This window comes from Dendrobates tinctorius, unplaced genomic scaffold, assembly GCF_039654945.1.
Source record: "Dendrobates tinctorius isolate UK_male_01 unplaced genomic scaffold, ASM3965494v1 ptg000060l, whole genome shotgun sequence".
Classification (NCBI taxonomy): Eukaryota; Metazoa; Chordata; class Amphibia; order Anura; family Dendrobatidae; genus Dendrobates; species Dendrobates tinctorius.
The window spans coordinates 64772808-64788492 of record NW_027361728.1 but is presented as its reverse complement, the minus strand read 5'-3'; the positions used below and the strand labels follow the sequence as shown (position 1 = coordinate 64788492).

Here is a 15685-nt window from a genome sequence, read left to right as displayed (position 1 = left end):
AGGGTGCGGGGCAGTAATTGTGTAATGGGAACCAATGTGTTACGACACAGAGAGGCATGAAATGAACAAATAGATAAACCCTTGAAACTTGATAATTCTCTGAGCAGAAAAAGTGTTAGAAATTCTTTTAACGTTAGCTTGTCAGACTAATTCTAAAATATATACCGTATTCATTTTTTTCCAGTATTAATGCAAATGCAGCGATGAAAGTTCTTACTTGATGGATAACATGTATACAGTGTGTCTCGTTATTAAAGGGAATCTGTCACCCATTTTAGTAATATCATGTAAAGATATCACCCAATTGTGCGTCCCATAAGGATTCTATAAGGATTTTTGATTCCCCCTGACCCCGCACCTTTGATACATAAATACCTTTTTTTTATCTTGGTGGAGATGTATGTAAATCGCCGCCGTCCGGTCCAATGGGCGGGGCTTATTCGCCTCCCCCCCTCCTCGGCTTGCTGAACTTAATCTTCATCTGTGAATATCACAGATAACGTTGTTTTCCGTGCTTGCACATTGAAAAGGCCTCTGGCGCCTGCGCAGTATGCTTTGCCCAACTGTGGGCGAAGCATATAATCGGTACTGCTCATGCGCCGGTATTTTCCAGCGTGGTCTATGCCCCGGAAGTCGTTATCTGTGATATTCACAGATGAAGATTACGTTCAGCAAGCCGAGGTGGGGTGGGGGAGACGGCGAATAAGCCACGCCTATCGGACCTGATGGCGGCGATTTACATACATCTCCACCAAGATAAAAAAGGTATTTACTGTATGCATCAAAGGTGCAGGGTCAGGGGGAATCAAAAATCCTAATAGAATCCTTATGCGACGCACAAATGGGTGATATCTTTACATGATATCACTAAAAATGGATGACAGATTCCCTTTAAATTCAATGACATATGATAGCATTCAGGAGCATAACTATATAGATTACTTAGGAAAAAAATAGTTTGCTGGTATCTGAGATGGACATTTACATATAGCTATAGGGGGTGTAGAGCGAGCAGTCGCATTGTGACACCCTCACCTGCCACATATATATTCATCACTATTACAAATGGTTATAGCAGCTGAGGGGCCCTATTACATATTTTGCATTGGGGCCCAAGAAGTTCAAGTTAAACCTCTGACTGCATCTATGTCTCATAGTGAAAAGTAGCTGAGAACTACAAACATTGAAAGTCGTGGACCATGATTACACCAGTTACTTACGGCAATGGCTCTTCAGAAACCGATGAAATTGTTTCATAGGATCCGAAGCATCTGAAATGAAAAAAAGAAAGTTCTGATTACAAGAATTGATACTTAGGAAGCCTACAGATAAAAAGTTATCAGCCGTGATGTGCACAAAGCAGTGCGCTCTCCCGCCGGCAACAGAGCAGAGAGCACTGTCACTGCACATTGTAAGACGATTTGCCAGCATTTAAAGGCATAACTTGTGGGCGGCTGGTTCTCCTCTCTGCAAGCCGGGTACTCATCTTACACGGTGAACTGACATTGCGCTCTGCTTTGCTGCCGACTCAGCACTACTGATCTGATCTGGCGAGAAAGCGCAGTCTTTGTGAGCAGAGCACAGTGCACATTGCACAAGAAATAGCCCAGCCCCTCACATGGAGGTCACTGCTAATGCTTCATTTCACGGCTAGTGCAGAGGCCGGGGCAGTGACCGCAGCTTCTACCCCCTGATGATGTTATGTCTTAGTATCCCAGCATGCATTGGGATTTTCAAACAAAGCGTCATCAAAAAGGAAGTAAGAAAAAAAGATGTTGCACGGCTGCAAGGAATTTTAGAGAACTGAGGGATAGAAAAGGAGAACATCTTTGTAGACGGTACAGAAATGCTCATGAACAAAGGATCTGACCTCACTGGTCTTTTGTTTTTGGCTCCTCCATCAGTTATCATTGCATATACATAGACATATATGCAGCCATGTTTTATACCAAATGACTGAAAGTGCCATAACTATAAGTATATAATGTTCTATATTGTAGGTATATATCTCCCAATATATATTTAGTCTCACACTCTCCACTTACATACTGAAACTCAAATCCTCACTATCCCAAGATGTTTCCTCCTGTTCTTCCTCACTATTGGAAACATAAAATAAGTCATGTTAATCATATATAATCTACTTTGACATTCAGATAACACAGGGTTATATAAAGACTGTGGTAATATATGCTGAATGAAGAGTCCCACTTAACCCCTTATTGAGGGCACACTATCTATGTATGGGGCGGACTCAAAAGTAAAATCTGCCCCCTGAACCACCAGTGATGGCTCTGTTACATAGCTGGCACCCACAGTACCTGATACAATTGGAGCTAGCCGTGATTGCATCAGTTTAACCACTTAATTGCTGCTGTGAAGTATGATGGCAGTATTAAAAAGGGCTTTAAAACGGCGACTGCCACTTTGTATGGCCATCAGCCGCTTCGCAAAGCGATCGTAGGGTGCTGATTGATTGACATTGCAGCTAGGGGTCTACTGGAGACCTCCGTTTCTGCCATGTGTGATCTCCTCACATGCATTGGGACACCCTCATCTGCCACATATATATTCATCACTATTACAAATGGTTATAGTAGCTGAAGGGCCCTGTTGATTAAAAGAATTGATACTTAGGAAGCCTACAGATAAAAGTTATCAGCCGCGATGTGCACAAAGCAGTACGTTCTCTTGCCGGCAACAGAGCAGAGTGCACTGTCACTGCACAGTGTAATACAATTTCCCAGCATTTAAAGGCGTAACTTATGGGTGGCTGGTGCCCCTCTCCACAAGCCAAGTGTTAATCTTAAACGGTGAAATGACACTGCTCTCTAATCTGTTGCCGGCTCATTGCTACTGATCTGACCTGGTGAGAATGCGCAGTCTTTGCACGCAGCACACAGTGCACATTGCACAGTGAATAGTTAAACCCCCAAATAGAAGGTCACAGCTAATGCTTCATTTCAGGGATAGTGCAGAGGCAAGGGACGTGACCAAAGCTTCTCCCCTAATGATGATTTGTCTAAGTATCCCAGCATGCACTGGGATTTTCAAACAAGGTGTCATCAAAAAGTAAGTAAGAAAAAAAATTATGTCACAAGCCTGAAAGGAAATTTATAGAATTGAGGGATAGAAATGGAGAACAACTTTGTAGATGGTACAGAAATGCTCATGAACAAAGGATCTGACCTCACTGGTCTATTGATTTTGGCTCCTCCATCAGTTATCATTGCATATTCATAGACATATATGCAGCCATGTTTTTTACCAAATGACTGAAAGTGCCATAACTATAAGTATATAATGTTCTATATTGTAGGTATATATCCCCCAATATATATTTAGTTTCACACTACCCAATCACACTCCAATTCTCACTCTCCCAAGATGTTTCCTCCTCACTCTCATCTTCCTTACTATTGGACACATAAAATAAGTCATACAAATCATATATCATTTACTTTGACATCCAAATAACACAGGGTTATATAAAGATTGGGGTTTTTAAATGCTGAATGAAGAGTCCCGATTAACCCCTAATTGAGGGCGCACTATCTCTGTATGGAGCGGGCTCAAGAGTAAAGTCTACACCCTGAACCCCCTCTGGCATCCAACAGTGTCTGATGCAACTAGAGCTAGCCGTGATTGCATCAGTTTAGCCCTTTAAATGCTGCTGTGAAGTTTGATAGCAGTATTAAAGAGGGCTTTAAAACGTCGACTGTCACTTTGTATGGCGATCGACCCTTACGCTAAGCGATCGTAGGGTGCTGATTGATTGACATTGCATTTAGGATTTCACTGGAGACCTCCGTGTCTGCCATGTGTGATCTCCTCACATGCATTGGGACACCCTCATCTGCCACATATATATTCATCACTATTACAAATGGTTATAGTAACTGAGGGGCCCTGTTACATAATTTGCATTGAAGCCCAAGAAGTTCAAGTTACACCTCTGATTGCATCTATGTCTCATAGCTAAAAGATACTGAGGACTAAATCATTGAAAGTTGTGGACCATGATTACACCGGTTACTTACGGCAGTGGCACTTCATTAAGCGATGCAAGCGTTTCATTGGAATCAAAGCAGCTGAAATGAAAAAATAAAGTTCTGATTAAAAGAATTGATACTTAGGAAGCCTACAGATAAAAGTTATCATCCGTGATATGCACAAAGTAGTGCGCTCTCTCAGCAGCAACAGACCAGAGCACACTGTCACTGCAGATTGTAAGATGATTTCCCAGCATTTAAAGGGAATCTGTCACCACTTTTTTAGGATATCATGTAAAAATATCATTCAATTTAGTGTCACGTATGCATTATACAATTATTTTGATACCCCTTGACTACCCACCAATGATACACCACGGGAGGAATAAAAACGGAATATATGTATGTAAATATGCTCGGTCCGGTCCGATGGGTGGGGCTTATTGTCCGTCTCCACTCCCCCTCCTCTGCTTGCTGTACGTATTTTCTGTAAATATCACAGATCGCGTAGAGTTACCACGCGTGCTCATTCAAATGGTCTCCCACACATGCGCAGTATGGTTTGCCCAACTGTGGGCACAAGCAAAAATTAGTATTGCGCATGGGTCGGCATATGCAATTGCGTTATATGGCCTGGAAGTATCCCTGTATACTTGTGTACTTCCGGGCCATTGATAGCCATGGGGGATGCCGGGCATGCGCAATGATTTTATGCTTTGCCCACAGTTGGGCAAAGCATGTGGCGCACACGCGAGAGGTCATTTGAATGCGCACACGTGGTAACTCTAAGCGAATTTTGATATTCACAGAAAAGAATACATACAGCAAGCAGAGTATAGGGGGTGGAGATGGACAAAAAACCCTGCCCATCGGACTAGACTGAGCATATTTACATACACCGCTGGAGGAATAAAAATGGTATTTATGTATCATTGATGGGGAGTCAAGGGGTATCAAAAGTAATTGTATAATGCATAAGTGACACTAAATTGAATGATATTTTTACATGATATTCCAAAAACATGACAGATTTTCTTTAAAAGCTTAACTTGAGGGCGGTTGGTGCTCCTCTCTACTAGCCAAGTATTCATCTTACAAAGTGAACTGACAGTGCGCTCTGATCTGTTGCCTGCTCATTACTACTTTTCTGATTTGGCAAAAAAGCGCAGTCTTTGCGCGCATCACACAGTGCACATTGCACAGTGAACAGCCAAGCCCCTGAAATGAAGGACACTGCTAATGTTTCATTTCAGGGATAGTGCAGAGGCCGGGGAAATGACCGAAGCTTCTCCCCTAATGATGTTTTGTCTAAGTATCCCAGCTCGCACTGGGATTTTCAAAGAAAGCATCATCAAAAAGAAAGAGAGACAAAAATAAAAGATGTCGCACGCCTGAAAGGAATTTTATAGAATTGAGGGATAGAAATGGAGAACAACTTTGTAGATGGAACAGAAATGCTCATGAACAAAGAATCTGACCTCACTGGTCTTTTGTTTTTGGCTCCTCCATCAGTTATCATTGCATATACATAGACATATATGCAGCCATGTTTTATACCAAATGACTGAAAGAGCCATAACTATAAGTATATAATGTTCTATATTGTATGTATCCCCCAATATATATTTAGCGTCACACTCTCCACTTACCCAATCACACTCCAATCCTCACTCACCCAAGATGTTTCCTCCTGTTCCTCCTCATCTTCCTCACTATTGGACAATAAAATAAGTCATATAAATCATATATCATCTACTTTGACATCCAGATAACACAGGGTTATATAAAGATTGGGGTTGGAAATGCTGAATGAAGAGTCCCGATTAACCCCTTATTGAGGGCACACTATCTATGTATGGGCGGGCTCAAGAGTAAAGTCTGCCCCCCTGAACCAGCTGTGGCATCAAACAGTATCTGATGCAACTGCAGCTAGCCATGATTGCATCAGTTTAACCCTTTAAATGCTGCTGTGAAGTATGATAGCAGTATTAAAAAGGGGTTTAAAATGGCGACTGACTCTTTGTATGGCGATCGGCCCTCACGCAAAGCGATCGTAGGGTGCTGATTGATTGACATTGCAGCTAGGAGTTCACTGGAGGCCTCCGAGTCTGCCATGTGTGATCTTCTCACATTCATTGGGACACCCTCATCTGCCACATATACAGTATATTCATCACTATTACAAATGGTTATAGTAGCTGAGGAGCCCTGTTGAATAATTTTTATTGAAGCCCAAGAAGTGCAAGTTACACCTCTGATTGCATCTATGTCTCATAGTTAAAAGGTACTGAGGACTAAATCATTGAAAGTTGTGGACCATAATTACACCAGTTACTTACGGCAGTGGCACTTCACTAAGCGATGCAAGCGTTTCATTGGAATCAAAGCAGCTGAAATGAAAAAATTTAAAAATTCTGATTAAAAGTATTGATACTTAGGAAGCCTAGAGATAAAAGTTATCAGCTGTGATATGCAGAAAGCAGTGTGCTCTCAACAGCAACAGAGCAGAGCGCACTGTAACTGCAGATTGTAATATGATTTCCCAGCATTTAAAGGGAATCTATAACCACTTTTTTGGGATTTCATGTAAAACTACCATTCAATTTAGTGTCACCTTTGCATTGTACAAGTACTTTTGATATCCATTGACTCCCCACTAAAGATACATAAATACCGTTTATATTCCTCACGCGATGTATGTAAATATGCTAGATCCGGTCCCATGGGTGGGGCTTATTTTCCGTTTCCACTCCACCTCCTCTGCTTGATGTACATATTCTTTTCTGTGAATATCACAGATCGCGTACAGTTATCACGCATGCTTAGTCAAATGACCTCTCGCGTATGCGCAGTATGCTTTGCCCAACTGTGGGAATAGCCGAAAAACAATATTGCGCATGCGTCGGCAAAAGCGATTGCGTTCTATGGCCTAGAAGTATACCTGTATACTTCTGGGCCATAGAAAGCCATGGCATATGCTGGCTCATGCGCAATAATGATTTTATGCTTTGCCCACATTTGGACAAAGCATACTACGCACACGCGAGAGTCCATTTGAATGCGCACACATGGTAACTATACGCGATCTGTGATATTCACAGAAAAGAATATGTACAGCAAGCAGAGGAGAGGGGGGTGGAGAGATGGACAATAAGCCCCACCCATGAGACTGGACAGAGCGTAATTACATATACCACGGGAGGAATTAAAATGGTATTTATGTATCATTGGTGGGAAGTGAAGGGGTATCAAAGGTATTTGTATAATGCATAGGTGACACTAAATTGAATGATATTTTTACATGATATCCCAAAAACATAATGACAGATTCTCTTTAAAAGCGTAACTTGTGGGCCGTTGGTGCTCCTCTTTACTAGCCAAGTATTCATCTTACAAAGTGAACTGACAGTGCGCTCTGATCTGTTGCCTGCTCATTACTACTTTTCTGATTTGGCAAGAAAGCGCAGTCTTTGCGCGCATCACACAGTGCACATTGCACAGTGAACAGCCAAGCCCCTGAAATGAAGGTCCCTGCTAATGCTTCATTTCAGGGATAGTGCAGAGGCCGGGGAAGTGACCGAAGCTTCTCCCCTAATGATGTTTTGTCTAAATATCCCAGCACGCACTGGGATTTTCAAACAAAGCGTCATCAAAAGGAATGAGAGAAAAAAATAAAAGATGTCGCACGCCTGAAAGGAATTTTATAGAACTGAGGGATAGAAATGGAGAACAACTTTGTAGATGGTACAGAAATGCACATGAACAAAGGATCTGACCTCACTGGTCTTTTGTTTTTCGGCTCCTCCATCAGTTATCATTGCATATAAATAGACATATATGCAGCCATGTTTCATACCAAATGACTGAAAGTGCCATAACTATAAGTATATAATGTTCTATATTGTATGTATCCTCCAATATATATTTAGTGTCACACTCTCCACTTACCTACTGAAAGTAAAATCCTCACTATTCCAAGTGTATTCCTCCTCACTCTCATCTTTATCACTATTGGACACATAAAATAAGTCATGTAAATCATATATAATCTACTTTGACATCCAGATAACACAGGGTTATATAAAGACTGGGGTATGATATGCTGAATGAAGAGTCCAGATTAACCCCTTATTGAGGATTCACTATCTATATATGGAGCGGACTCAGAAGTAAAGTCTGTCCCCTGAACCACCAGTGATGGCTTTGTTACATAGCTTGCATCCACAGTACCTGATACAATTGGAAATAGCCATGATAGCATCAGTTTAACCCTTTAAATACTGCTGTGATATTTGATAGCAGTATTGAAAAGGTCTTTAATATGATGACTGCCACTTTGTTTGGCCATCAATCCCCACGCAAAGCGATCGTAGGGTGCTGATTGATTGACATTGCAGCTAGCGGTCTACTGGAGGCCTCTGTGTCTGCCATGTGTGATCTCCTCACATGCATTGGGACACCCTCATCTGCCACATATATATTTATCACTATTACAAATGGTTATAGTAGCTGAGGGGCCCTGTTGATTAGAAGAATTGATACTTAGGAAGCCTACAGATAAAAGTTATCAGCCGTGATGTGCACTAAGCAGTGCTCTATCTCACCAGCAACAGAGCAGAGCGCACTGTCACTGCACATTGTAAGACTATTTCCCAACATTTAAAGGTGTAACTTCTGAGCAGTTGGTGCTCATTTCTACAAGCCAGGTATTCATCTTAAAAGTTGAACTGACAGTGCGCTCTGATCTGTTGCCTGCTCATTACTACTTTTCTGATTTGGCAAGAAAGCGCAGTCTTTGCGCGCATCACACAGTGCACATTGCACAGTGAACAGCCAAGCCCCTGAAATGAAGGTCACTGCTAATGCTTCATTTCAGGGATAGTGCAGAGGCCGGGGAAGTGACCGAAGCTTCTCCCCTAATGATGTTTTGTCTAAGTATCCCAGCTCGCACTGGGATTTTCAAAGAAAGCATCATCAAAAAGAAAGACAAAAATAAAAGATGTTGCACGCCTGAAAGGAATTTTATAGAATTGAGGGACAGAAATGGAGAACAACTTTGTAGATGGTACAGAAATGCTCATGAACAAAGGATCTGATCTCACTGGTCTTTTGTTTTTGGCTCCTCCATCAGTTATCATTGCATATACATAGACATATATGCAGCCATGTTTTACACCAAATGACTGAAAGAGCCATAACTATAAGTATATAATGTTCTATATTGTATGTATCCCCCAATATATATTTAGCGTCACACTCTCCACTTACCCAATCACACTCCAATCCTCACTCCCCCAAGATGTTTCCTCCTGTTCCTCCTCATCTTCCTCACTATTGGACAATAAAATAAGTCATATAAATCATATATCATCTACTTTGACATCCAGATAACACAGGGTTATATAAAGATTGGGGTTGGAAATGCTGAATGAAGAGTCCCGATTAAACCCTTATTGAGGGCACACTATCTATGTATGGGGCGGGCTCAAGAGTAAAGTCTGCCCCCCTGAACCAGCTGTGGCATCAAACAGTATCTGATGCAACTGCAGCTAGCCATGATTGCATCAGCTTAACCCTTTAAATGCTGCTGTGAAGTATGATTGTAGTATTAAAAAGGGCTTTAAAATGGCGACTGACACTTTGTATGGCGATCGGCCCTCACGCAAAGCGATCGTAGGGTGCTGATTGATTGACATTGCAGCTAGGAGTTCACTGGAGGCCTCCGCATCTGCCATGAGTGATCTTCTCACATTCATTGGGACACCCTCATCTGCCACATATACAGTATATTCATCACTATTACAAATGGTTATAGTAGCTGAGGAGCCCTGTTGAATAATTTTTATTGAAGCCCAAGAAGTGCAAGTTACACCTCTGATTGCATCTATGTCTCATAGTTAAAAGGTACTGAGGACTAAATCATTGAAAGTTGTGGACCATAATTACACCAGTTACTTACGGCAGTGGCACTTCACTAAGCGATGCAAGCATTTCATTGGAATCGAAGCAGCTGAAATGAAAAAATTAAAAAATTCTGATTAAAAGTATTGATACTTAGGAAGCCTAGAGATAAAAGTTATCAGCTGTGATATGCAGAAAGCAGTGTGCTCTCAACAGCAACAGAGCAGAGCGCACTGTAACTGCAGATTGTAAGATGATTTCCCAGCATTTAAAGGGAATCTGTCACCACTTTTTTGGGATTTCATGTAAAACTATCATTCAATTTAGTGTCACCTTTGCATTATACAAGTACTTTTGATATCCCTTGACTCCCCACTAATGATACATAAATACCGTTTATATTCCTCGCGCGATGTATGTAAATATGCTCGATCCGGTCCAATGGGTGGGTCTTATTTTCCGTTTCCACTCCACCTCCTCTGCTTGATGTACGTATTCTTTTCTGTGAATATCACAGATCGCGTACAGTTACCACGCATGCTTATTCAAATGACCTCTCGCGCATGCGCAGTATGCTTTGCCCAACTGTGGGAATAGCCGAAAAACAATATTGCGCATGCGTCGGCAAAAGCGATTGCGTTCTATGGCCTGGAAGTATACCTGTATACTTGCGGGCCATAGAAAGCCATGGCATATGCTGGCTCATGCGCAATAATGATTTTATGCCTTGCCCACATTTGGGCAAAGCATACTGCGCACACGCGAGAGTCCATTTGAATGCTGAATGCGCACACATGAAAACTATACGCGATCTGTGATATTCACAGAAAAGAATATGTACAGCAAGCAGAGGAGAGGGGGGTGGAGAGATGGACAATAAGCCCCACCCATCAGACTGGACAGAGCGTAATTACATATACCACGGGAGGAATTAAAATGGTATTTATGTATTATTGGTGGGAAGTGAAGGGGTATCAAAGGTACTTGTTTAATGCATAGGTGACACTAAATTGAATGATATTTTTACATGATATCCCAAAAACATAATGACAGATTCTCTTTAAAAGCGTAACTTGTGGGCCGTTGGTGCTCCTCTTTACTAGCCAAGTATTCATCTTACAAAGTGAACTGACAGTGCGCTCTGATCTGTTGCCTGCTCATTACTACTTTTCTGATTTGGCAAGAAAGCACAGTCTTTGCGCGCATCACACAGTGCACATTGCACAGTGAACAGCCAAGCCCCTGAAATGAAGGTGGCTGCTAATGCTTCATTTCGGGGATAGTGCAGGGCGGGGAAGTGACCGAAGCTTCTCCCCTAATGATGTTTTGTCTAAATATCCCAGCACGCACTGGGATTTTCAAACAAAGCATCATCAAAAGGAAAGAGAGAAAAAAATAAAAGATGTCGCACGCCTGAAAGGAATTTTATGGAATGGAGGGATAGAAATGGAGAACAACTTTGTAGATGGTACAGAAATGCTCATGAACAAAGGATCTGACCTCACTGGTCTTTTATTTTTCGGCTCCTCCATCAGTTATCATTGCATATACATTGACATATATGCAGCCATGTTTTATACCAAATGACTGAAAGTGCCATAACTATAAGTATATAATGTTCCACATTGTATGTATATATCCCCCAATATATATTTAGTCTCACATTCTCCACTTACCCAATCACACTCCAATCCTCACTCCCCCAAGATGTTTCCTCCTCACTCTCATCTTCCTCACTATTGGACAATAAAATAAGTCATGTAAATCATATATAATCTACTTTGACATCCAGATGACACAGGGTTATATAAAGATTGGGGTTGGAAATGCTGAATGAAAAGTCCCGATTAACCCCTTATTGAGGGCGCACTATCTGTGTATGGAGCAGGCTCAAGAGTAAAGCCTGCCCCCCTGTACCACCTGTGGCATCAAGCAGTATCTGATGCAACTGCAGCTAGCCATGATTGCATCAGTTTAACCCTTTAAATGCTGTTGTGAAGTAAGATAGCAGTATTAAAAAGGGCTTTAAAATGGCGACTGTCACTTTGCATGGCGATCGGCCCTTACGCAAACCGATCGTAGGGTGCTGATTGATTGACATTGCAGCTAGGAGTTGAGCAACTAGGAGTTCACTGGATACCTCTGCGTCTGCCATGTGAGATCTCCTCACATGCATTGGGACACCCTTATCTGCCACATATATATTCATCACTATTACAAATGGTTATAATAGCTGAGAGGCTCTGTTACATAATTTGCATTGAAACCCAAGAAGTGCAAGTTACACCTCTGACTGCACCTATATCTCATAGTTAAAAGGTACTGAGGACTAAATCATTGAAAGTTGTGGACCATGATTACACCAGTTACTTACGGCAGTGGCACTTCACTTAGCGATGCAAGTGTTTCATTGGAATCAAAGCAGCTGAAATGAAAAAATAAAGTTCTTATTAAAAGAATTGATACTTAGGAAGTCTACAGATAAAAGTTATCAGCCGTGATATGCACAAAGCAGTGCATTCTCTCAACAGCAACAGAGGAGAGCGCACTGTCACTGCAGATTGTAAGATGATTTCCCAGCATTTAAAGGGAATCTGTCACCACTTTTTTGGGATATCATGTAAAAATATCATTCAAATTAGTGTCACCTTTGCATTATACAAGTACTTTTGATATCCCTTGACTCCCCACTAATGATACATAAATACCATTTTTATTCCTCGCGCGATGTACATAAATATGCTCGATCCGGTCCAATGGGTGGGGCTTATTTTTCATTTCCACTCCCCCTCCTCTGCTTGATGTGTGCATTCTTTTCTGTGAATATCACAGAATGCGTACAGTTACCACGCATGCTTATTCAAATGACCTCTCGCGTATGCGCAGTATGCTTTGCCCAACTGTGGGAATAGCCGAAAAACAATATTGCGCATGCGTCGGCATAAGCGATTGCGTTCTATGGCCCGGAAGTATACTTGTATACTTCCGGGCCAAAGAATGCCATGGAGTATGCTGGCACATGCGCAATAATGATTTTATGCTTTGCCCACACTTGGGCAAAGCATACTGCGCACACGCGAGAGTCCATTTGAATGTCCACACACGGTAACTATACGCGATCTGTGATATTCACACAAAAGAATATGTACAGCAAGCAGAGGAGAGGGGGTGGAGAGATGGACAATAAGCCCCACCCATCAGACTGGACCGAGCGTAATTACATATACCACGGGAGGAATTAAAATGGTATTTATGTATCATTGGTGGGAAGTGAAGGGGTATCAAAAGTACTTGTATAATGCATAGGTGACACTAAATTGAATGATATTTTTACATGATATCCCAAAAACATGATGACAGATTCTCTTTAAAAGCGTATCGTGAGGGCCGTTGGTGCTCCTCTTTACTAGCCAAGTATTCATCTTACAAAGTGAACTGACAGTGCGCTCTGATCTGTTGCCTGCTCATTACTACTTTTCTGATTTGGCAAGAAAGAGCAGTCTTTGCGCGCATCACACAGTGCACATTGCACAGTGAACAGCCAAGCCCCTGAATTGAAGGTCACTGCTAATGCTTCATTTCAGGGATAGTGCAGAGGCCGGGGAAGTGACCGAAGCTTCTCCCCTAATGATGTTTTGTTTAAATATCCCAGCACGCACTGGGATTTTCAAACAAAGCGTCATCAAAAGGAAAGAGAGAAAAAAATAAAAGATGTCGCACGCCTGAAAGGAATTTTATAGAATTGAGGGATAGAAATGGAGAACAAGTTTGTAGATGGTACAGAAATGCTCATGAACAAAGGATCTGACCTCACTGGTCTTTTGTTTTTCAGCTCCTCCATCAGTGATCATTGCATATACATAGACATATATGAAGCCATGTTTCATACCACATGACTGAAAGTGCCATAACTATGAGTATATAATGTTCCAAATTGTATGTGTATATCCCCCAATATATATTTAGTCTCACATTCTCCTCTTACCCAATCACACTCCAATCCTCACTCCCCCAAGATGTTTCCTCCTGTTCCTCCTCACTCTCATCTTCCTCACTATTGGACAATAAAATAAGTCATGTAAACCATATATAATCTACTTTGACATCCAGATGACACAGGGTTATATCCGATGGGCGGGGCTTAATTTCCGTCTCCACTCCCCCTCCTCTGCTTGATGTACGTATTCTTTTCTGTGAATATCACAGATCGCGTACAGTTATCACGCATGCTCATTCAAATGGCCTCTCGCGTGTGCGCAGTATGCTTTGCCCAACTGTGGGAATAGCCGAAAAACAATGTTGCGCATGCGTGGTGTGAGGTAGCGCTGTCATTCAGTTAGGGGATCCTCGCTAGGCAGTGAATAAAACACATCCGACACTGGGTTTTCATAAACCATAACATAGTCCATGCGGTTTATTCCTCCTTCATAAACCCACAGCAGCCACATAAACTTCACATTACAGCATAGCGTCCATGACAGAGCTTCACTCTGCTAAGCCTGTGGTCACAGCTTGTTATACACAGGCTCTTTAGCCTCAGATGTCTCACCCCGTCAGGGTCAGCTCACGGTTCCTTCACCATGCGGCAGACGTCCAATCCCTTCAGGGAATTTCCAGGCACGTGCAGCCATTCAACACAGCGTTCCCTGCTGTCAGGAAGACGCCCCATCTCTCTCTCAGACAGGGCCTTCCACACTGGACCAACCAGGTCCCAGCATTCACCACCTGTGACCTACCCTGGCCACATTATATGGTTCATAGCCCCACCCACCGGGTCGCATGAGTCTGACCTCATCACAGGTCCTTCAAGCATTTACACACTCTTTACAACAGTGTTCTTTAAACACACCCCCTGGGTGGGTTTGTAGGCAACCAGGCCTGCACATATCTCTAGTTACCTGGAGACTTCTCCCTGACACATTGAAGCAACACCTCAGCAATGTCATTGCTGATCCACACACATACATAAGTCTCCATCTCAAGGCCACCCACCTTGAGATACATAACCATCCTTCAGGTTTCTGCCACTCATCCTTTCTCTTCGGACATCCACACAGCGCCCCCTAGTGGACACAGTGGTTACTACACCACATACCTCCCCCTTTGTTCAAACTTGTGGGATTGAACACACAACATTACATCAGGCTCTCGAGACCGTGCACACATTACATCAGGCTCTCGAGACCGGGCACTCATTACACCTTGTCCCACAGGTCGAGAGAACCGTCTCCATCTATCATACGGCCTCATCTCTACGTTAGGCCTCCTCCGCCCCCAGCAGTCTGAATATCGGCCCTGATCTTTGGCCCTCCAGTTACAGTCTGTCTGTGTCATCAGACACTGTCTAGTCACCACATTCCTCTCCCTGTAAGTTCCGTTCCCCGACCAGCTCCCCCCATTGGTATGGTCATCAGTCTTAGTTGGGCCTACTGTCTGGCCTGAGTCTGACTCATTCAGGGTCTCACAGGAACTACGAACTCTCACCATCATTCTGCCAGTCGAACTACCACTTGCTGACATTCTTCGGCCATCTGCACTGTCACTTCTAGGCGGAACCCTTCGGGTCCTTACATCTCGGGTTGAAGGCGGCCGCCACTTGGTGTTCCGAACCTCTTTAGTGATTCGCCGATGGTCCAGCCTCAACTGCTCAATCTCTTGCAGGTACCCCACTCGATACTCCAAGAGCATCTGAAAGTTTCTCAGGCTTTCCACGGAGCCAACCACCAGGACGGGAATCCTACCCTCTTCACTGGATACCTGGTCTTCATCATTGGGAGGGATCCTCACCCTCA

The 15685-nt window shown here is 42.8% G+C and overlaps 1 protein-coding gene across 1 annotated transcript in view; it reads right to left on the bottom strand.

The window, feature by feature from the left end:
• Window positions 1–15685, bottom strand: part of LOC141092820 (uncharacterized) — a 31069-nt gene that overhangs the window by 10413 nt on the left and 4971 nt on the right. Inside the window, exons 3-11 of the mRNA XM_073579147.1 lie at window positions 13879–13947; window positions 12268–12318; window positions 11570–11629; window positions 9952–10002; window positions 7941–8000; window positions 6332–6382; window positions 4041–4091; window positions 2046–2099; window positions 1221–1271 (exon numbers count right to left, since the gene is read on the bottom strand). Of these exons, the coding sequence (XP_073435248.1) occupies window positions 1221–1271; window positions 2046–2099; window positions 4041–4091; window positions 6332–6382; window positions 7941–8000; window positions 9952–10002; window positions 11570–11629; window positions 12268–12318; window positions 13879–13947 (498 nt within the window). The remainder of the gene's footprint in view (window positions 1–1220; window positions 1272–2045; window positions 2100–4040; window positions 4092–6331; window positions 6383–7940; window positions 8001–9951; window positions 10003–11569; window positions 11630–12267; window positions 12319–13878; window positions 13948–15685) is intronic.